The following is a 7,500-nucleotide window of genomic DNA, read 5'->3' as shown; positions in this document are numbered from 1 at the left end:
TCCCCCATCGCCCTACCTGTACCCTCCAATCCTCATCCACTGTTCCCCTCACTGTCCCACCCTCGAAACTCAAAGGCTTCGGAGACCGTGCTTTTTCACAAGCTGCACCTCGCCTCTGGAACTCTCTCCCTCAACCACTCAGAGACTCACCCTCACTCTCCACTTTTAAATCCCACCTCAAAACCTACCTGTTCTCCCATGCATACAACCTTCCCTACCCCTAACCATGTCCCCTAACCCGGCCACCCCCTCCCCCCTGGATATTGCTGTGTTAATTGTTCCCTGTGCCTGTTCATTAACTCTGGTTCTATGTGCTCATGTTGCTCATGTTATCTGCTGCTTGTTGTTTCTGTGTTTTCTGTTTTTCCCATATTGTCAGCGTCATTGAGCCCCGGAAAAGCGCTATATAAATACAATAAATTATTATTATTATTATACAGCCCATGCCCTGTACAGGGGTCCCGAAAGTGACAAGTAACAAGTGTGCCCATCTACAGTGAACTGCACATTGGGTGATACATCTGTCATACATGTCCAAACATACCTCACTTGAATAGAAAGGTAGTGCAGCGGTTCTTTGCGTGAGCAAACCTCTCTGACTTTACTGTTGAAATCCATCTGTCCCTGGATCAATGGATTTTCAATGGAAAGCATGGCAAGGGCGTTCAGTCGCTGTTGTCCTATTGTGTGTTTTGCAAATGTCTTAAAACTCTTGAAACCAGCCGATGCCCAAAAAGAGTCTCCACCAAAAAGCGTGCATGGAAAACAGAACAGCGCATGTTTCGAGGTGCTAGCAGTTAGCCATCTCTTCTTGTCAAACCATTCATGTTTGAACTGCTCCATCTACTTCCCCCCAGCACTGTACCTCCTGAGACACCTGCTTCCCCCTATAATGCGTCTCCTAAGAGTCTACTGCCCCTCCTGGCACTGTTTCTCTTGTGTCAAAAATAAATAAATAATAATAATAATAATAATAATAATTTAAAAAAAAGAATAATATATATTTCTTTCTTCTTCTATCACGATGACTTCCAATGGCCCCTGGCCTGAGCTAGATTACTTTTCCTGCTATGACTGTTGAATTGATGATTCACTTGCTTAGTCAAAGTATTGATGTAAGTCGCTTTGGAATAAGGCGTCTGCTAAATGCCAAAAATGTAAATGTAAATGAATGTACAGGTCACGTTATCCCCAGCCTGAAGCAGGACCAAATCTTCTGGTCTGTGTGGCCCTAAACATTTTATCTCCAACTTGTCAACTCAATCGCACAATCAACAAATAATCATTGTTGTTGTTTTTTTAAAGTATTTTTTTCTGAGTGGGGCAGTCCCACTCATATTTTTCTTTTTTTAATGACAGATATAGTAGAGATTATGACAGGAAGGATGGGAGAGAGAGAGATAAGGGATGACATGCAGGATGTGTCCGCGGCTGGAATCGAACCGGGAGCCCTGCGGTACATGGCCAGCGCTTAATCCACTACGCCACCTAAGCGCCCACATGATTCAATGTTAGCTTACTAGCATTAGCGACAGATGTACAGTAGATCAACTGAATTGCTTTGTGATTATTTCCTGTCACGTCAGGCCATGTTAACGTCATTAGCATTAGCTAACTGTCCTAGCGCAGAGAGATAGGACAGTTAGTACAGTGCAGCGCGAGAACACACACACACACACTAGAGAAATTACTTCAAACCTGCACTATAAGGATTGTGAGTCTAGTTTATTATATTTATGCATCCCAATTTCACCATTGAATCACTATTTTGCATTAAATATATGAAATACATGTTGCCACGTTCAGATGTAACAAGCATCTTGCACCACAGCGCCACCTGGTGGGTGTCCCACTTGCCCCTAATGTAAAAAACGTCACTGGTCTGTGTTTATGTATGTGTGTGTGTGTGTGTGTGTGTGTGTGTGTGTGTGTGTGTGTGTGTGTGTGTGTGTGTGCGTGTGCCTGTGTGTGTGTGCGTGTGTGTGTATGTGTCAGAATGTCTTCTCCTTGCACCAGTGGTCATATAGGCCTCTCTCAGCGTCTGTCTCAGCCCTCACAGCAGTGTGGCTAAGCTTGTCTGTCAGCAGATTTACCTCAGTAGCTCCTGTGCCCTGCTAATACCCACACATCATGCCAAGATGGCCGCTCGCTGCCAAACCCCTAATCCAAGAATCTTATCAGACCAATCAGTGCATTTCTAGCAAGAACACATCTAGACCGTGACAGAGAGAGGGGGGTTTCACAGCACCTGCTGAGAGAGAGAGAGAGAGAGAGAGAGAGAGAGAGAGAGAGAGAGAGAGAGAGAGAGAGAGGAGGGAGAGAGAGAGAGGGGGGAGGGGAGGGGGGGGGGAGAGAAAGAGAAAAAGGCACATTCCAGAATTCCTCGAATGGAGATCTTTGATCAACAGCCCCCCTCCGTCTTGGTTTCAGGTCATTCTGCGGGCACCAGGGTTGTGAGAGAGATTGAGGGGGGCTTGGAGTGATGGTTTGAGGGTTCCCCCTCCACTCCCACCAGCCAAGTGCAGCTGTGAGAGGATACCACTTAGAGTGTGTGTGTGTGTGTGTGCGTGTGTGTGTTATCTTGAGGGGTAACATGTGCCTCCCCCTCCCCTCCAGCCCAGTGCAGCGGTGAAGGGGTACCACAGCAGCAGTAAGGCGGCCATGAGCCCAGGCTTCAGTTCCCAGTGGACCAGTGGTGGTGGGGGTCAGGGGTCATGGAGTGTCCCCCCCTCCTACCCCCGTGCCAGCCTGCACTACCCAACCCCCCATCATCACCACCCCCCCACGCACGCCAGCTACGCCTACTGCCAGGGACAGCCAACAGTGAGTACACTCCAATCACACAGATACTGTATGCTCTCTCTCTCTCTCTCTCTCTCTCTCTCTCTCTCTCTCTCTCTCTCTCTCTCTCTCTCTCTAGTATACATCTCTCTCTCCCTCTCTTCTGTACTCTCAATTAAGTTCAATAAGCTTTATGGGCACGGTAAAACATTATACATTGACAAAACACACATTGTAAATCAACAATGACATAAAGGAAAATTCAGACATAAAATTGCCAAAAACAGTAACATTACTGTAACAATAATAACAGTGGGAACCATTACAACTACTAGTAGGCTAATACCGTAGTTATGTTTCGTGTTGTCCCACAAGCCACGTATTAGATGACAATTTGGAGCTGTTTTTCCCACAATACGAATTGCCTCTTTTTCACTTTGTCTATTTGTGTCAGATTTATTGCAGTGCTGTCTAATTTTAACATAAAAGAATGTTGCTCTTTTCTGCATATGTGACACGGTCTGGTGAAAAGGACCACTTGTCGGCAATTCTCAACTCGCGCAAATGAGAAAAACGTATTTTTATTTATTTTTTTTATAAATAATGTTTGCTGTTTTTTGCATACGAAAGTTGAAGTGTTGAAGAGCTCACTCGATATAACAAACAACAGTTTTAGGATCACTAAATAATTAATAATCCAATAATTAGTCAATTGGTTTCACTGTCTTGTCTGCCGGAGGCTACTGGTAAGTGCTTGTGGCTTGTAAACAAACATACGTTTTAGGACGTGTTCAGAAGCAAGGACTGTCATGTTTTTTTAGCATGTTGTTCTATCAGCATGTTGTGATGTGCTAAACTTGCAGTTAGATGTTCGTAGCGATGTTCTTTTTTAGCGCTAGCTATTTGCAGCTGTTTTGCCTGTGTTTTGATTCAGAGTGCGTTTCTCCGCTATTTGGTTTGAGGTGGACCAACATTCAAATAAGCATCTTCTTCAACCAGCTATTTTCAGATTTCAATGTATGACACATAATTTGAAAGCTTACAATCTGCACTTTCATAATCTGGAAAAAAACTGAAAAATGGCCATGCCTGCTTGAGGACTTTTTAACCAGACCCTCTCACATAGTTTATGTGCGTACGCATGAGTCTGAGTCTACGTGGAGGACCACACATTTTCACGCCAAGTTAGTTTTTTTATAAATCCCCAAATATGCATAAAAGTGTCCTATGGATGTTTTTTTGCGTACGCAACGTTTATAAATGACCCCCCAGCTGGCTGAGGGTTTGTCGTTTTGCGGTTGATTGTCAGACCCCTAGATTACCTAGTTGCTGCTGTAGTCCCTCCTTTGTTGGGGAAATAATCACTTGATCAGCTGCAAACAGGAGACATTTGACTTCAAAGTTGTTCAGAGTGAAGCCAAGGGCTGCTGATTGCTCTAATGTTTTTGCCAATTCTTGAATGTAGATATTGGATAGGGTTGGGCTTACATTACAGCCCTGTCTCACTCCACTCTTGTCTCACTCCACTCCTGTCTCACACCATTCATGTCTCACTCCACTCCTCTCACTCCATTCATGTCTCACTCCATTCCTGTCTCACTCCACTCTTGTCTCACTCAATTCCTGTCTCACTCCACTCCTGTCTCACTCAATTCCTGTCTCACTCCATTCCCGTCTCACTCCACTCCTGTCTTACTCCACTCCTGTCTCACTCCACTCCTGGGTAACTCCATTCCTGTCTCACTCCACACATGTCTTACTCCACTCCTGTCTCACTCTACTCCTCTGTCTCACTCTACTCCTCTGTCTCACTCTACTCCTCTGGGAGAAGAAGTCTTTTTGTTTGTTGTTTTTGTACATTGCCTTCCCTTCAACACCACTGTCAATTACTTTGAGAAAAAGAACCTTGTGCCAAATTGAGTCAAATGCCTTTTGGAAATCTACAAAACAGGAGAAAATGTTGGTCTTATTTTGATTTATGTGCTTAGGAGTTAGGGTGTGAAGGGTGTAAATGTGAGCTGATGTTCAGTAAATTGGCTTTTACCTTGCTGAGGACATTGTGTTTACAGAGACAGTACTTTAATCTGCTGTTGATCGAAGAGAATATCTTCCCCAGGTTGTTTTTGACACATAATGTCAAATGATCAATATGCCTCTGCAATTGTTTGGATCAAATTTGTCTCAAAGATCGGTGTAATTTGTCCTTGGTTCCAGATGTCAAGGAAGTAACCCACACTCAGAACTACATTGAGTAGTTTGAGGATTGCAGTTCTAAATTAGTAGACTGTTTTATTAATCGTTCAGTACTCCGTCACCACCACAGGCCTTTCTGAGATGTATGACCTCTATTTTTGCCAATTGTTCTTGCTCTGTAATTGGGAAATCTATGGCCTTTTATGACTGAATCAAGAATTTGCAGCTTGTCATGTATTGTTGGGCCAGTTAGGTTCCTATAGCCTATGTCTCGATTGTGGGTTGTAACTTCCGTTATTTCCATTGCTCTCTCCGTTCGCAGGGAGAGCACGATGTTTACCGTACGCATATCCGTACATCAACATTATTGTCTTCCAGACAAGGATATATTGACACCCACCAGTGTACTAATTTGTTAGAAACACGATTCCTACTACGGTACTACTCCTTCCGCATTGGAGGAGAAGATCTAGGTTCCTCCACTCAGGCTACATATTCTACTGCTATGCTTTATGATAAGATGCGGGTAGAGGATGGAGGAGAGGATGCAAGGCATCATGTTTTTAACAACTGAGACAGGGCCGTTGTAGAGGATAGACTCCACAGCTGCCAGAAGGCTTGGGCTTTCTGACCAGAAACAGATCTATTGGACACAGGCTGGATCCTCTAATAAACATGTACGTCAGTGTTTGGGTTTCTCTGTCCTTTTTGCTTATATTACCTATTGGTGGATGCAACCCACGATGTCGGTGTTTCGCTGTGTGAGCGTTCTGGGCCAAGTTTGTGGAGGAGACTGGGAGCATCTTTGTCCCCATGGTACTGTAGTGTGAGGTCTGCTGGAGTAATGCCACAGTGTGATGACATGAACCTCTACCAGCTGTATACGCACAGGCAAACCGCTTGAGCCCTGTTGAGTGGTCGTCAACTTCCAAAGAGATCTGTGACAATGCTTTGCCTATCGTCATTAATCTGTCACAAATGCCATTGAACAAAGCCAGGCAAGGCTCAGCAAGGCACATACGATTTTAATGAGATATCATCAAAGTGTTTGTCTGGAGTTTGTTTAGTTGTCTTATGGACATGGCTCTCCAGAACACAGCCCTGAACTCAAATCAACCCAATTATACGTAAGTTGTATGTTCATATTCACTTATGACTGTCCTTCTGTCATGCATATGCGTTGTTCAAATGGGGGACATATGGAGCTGACATAATTGGTTGGAGACTAGAGATATTTATACGAATATGTGCAACCATACAGGAACAAGGAACGTGAAGTCAGGACCAGGCATTAGGTATTCCATTTAAATTCCAGTTTCATGATCCGAATTTGATATTTCACATTAATATTCCATTCACTTAACTGACATTATAATGGTCATTAAAGCACTTACTTTGTGACAATGCCATGGCCTTACTCTATAAAATCTAAGGTAGCCTGACACCATTGCGATAAACAATCAGATCCAAGGATTTCTGACCGACTGTATGTAGGACGGGTTGCTGCTAGTTTGTATTATAGAAATATAATATATAATGCATTTTATGATTGGCCCACTGAGTGGGCTCCACTCTCACTGTCCAGTTAATCCCAAAGTCACCCTCAAATACTTGGAACAGTTTCAAATAATACTGTCAAATAAAAAAAAAACGTTTTATAAGAATGAAAGGCTGTACTGCGAAATAAGCACTGCTCTTTTTTTTAAGCCTACACGCAACAGCCTATTGGCTATTGGAGAGACGGGATGGAAGGGACAGGAGGAAAGATGCCTCATAGCCACAGGTTAGGAAACACATTTGTTCTGAAGGTTATTATTATAATGACATGTTCATTGTCACTGCACTGTCTGCTTTCCTGCTTGGTGACAATGCCGTTGTAAAATTTATAATTAAAATGACATTAAAATATAAAATTAATATCAACCCACAAATGGGGCAAGCGAAGATGCAGATATGAGATACAGTAACAATATATTGATATCCATTAGCTAACCATTAGATTTGCTAATGATGAATTGCAATGACCTGGTGGTTATTGTGTTGAGGTGAAATACCTCAAATAAAACGTGTGAAAAAGTCAAGGTGACTGCTGACATTTCCAAGCTGAATAAACCATGGAAAGTAATTGAAGCAGCATGATAGAGCATGGCTGGCAACCAAGCTCCACAGACTAGCAAGCTACAACATTACCTTTCTACTGGCAGATATATTGCAGAAAAACAATGTGTATCCCTTATCTAATTTCAATTGTTTGGTTTTGGAATATTGTTCAAAAACAGATGTTATGCTGAATTAAGGCAGCCTACTGAGGGTATTATAAACAAAAAGAGTTTGCGATGGTGGTCTGTGGACTGGTAGCTATCTTTTTCTAGTCAGATATGCACGTTGACTGGAAAGAGGTTATTCCCCACAGGCTGCCTTATTTTCATATTGATATTTGGTGAGATAAAGGCCTATTATCCCAGAAATGGTTTGAATAAATGGGTCCCTCATTTGCATTGAGCTGGTGTCTGTCGTGTTGTTCTT

The 7,500-nt window shown here is 43.1% G+C and overlaps 1 protein-coding gene across 1 annotated transcript in view; it reads left to right on the top strand.

Annotated features, from left to right (window-relative positions):
* Positions 1-2,622: 2,622 nt before the first annotated feature.
* The window catches only part of LOC308158502 (RNA-binding motif, single-stranded-interacting protein 3-like), a gene marked incomplete at both ends in the record, with an annotated part of 211,336 nt that continues 206,458 nt past the window's right edge, over positions 2,623-7,500 (top strand). The window contains one exon of the mRNA XM_080532139.1: positions 2,623-2,823. Coding sequence (XP_080388265.1) covers positions 2,662-2,823 — 162 coding nt within the window. The remainder of the gene's footprint in view (positions 2,824-7,500) is intronic.

Source organism: Nansenia antarctica, assembly GCF_963989245.1.
Source record: "Nansenia antarctica genome assembly, chromosome: 5".
In the NCBI taxonomy this organism is placed as follows: domain Eukaryota; kingdom Metazoa; phylum Chordata; class Actinopteri; order Argentiniformes; family Microstomatidae; genus Nansenia; species Nansenia antarctica.
The sequence above is the reverse complement of the archived record's forward strand: the minus strand, read 5'-3'. Positions and strand labels throughout refer to the sequence as shown.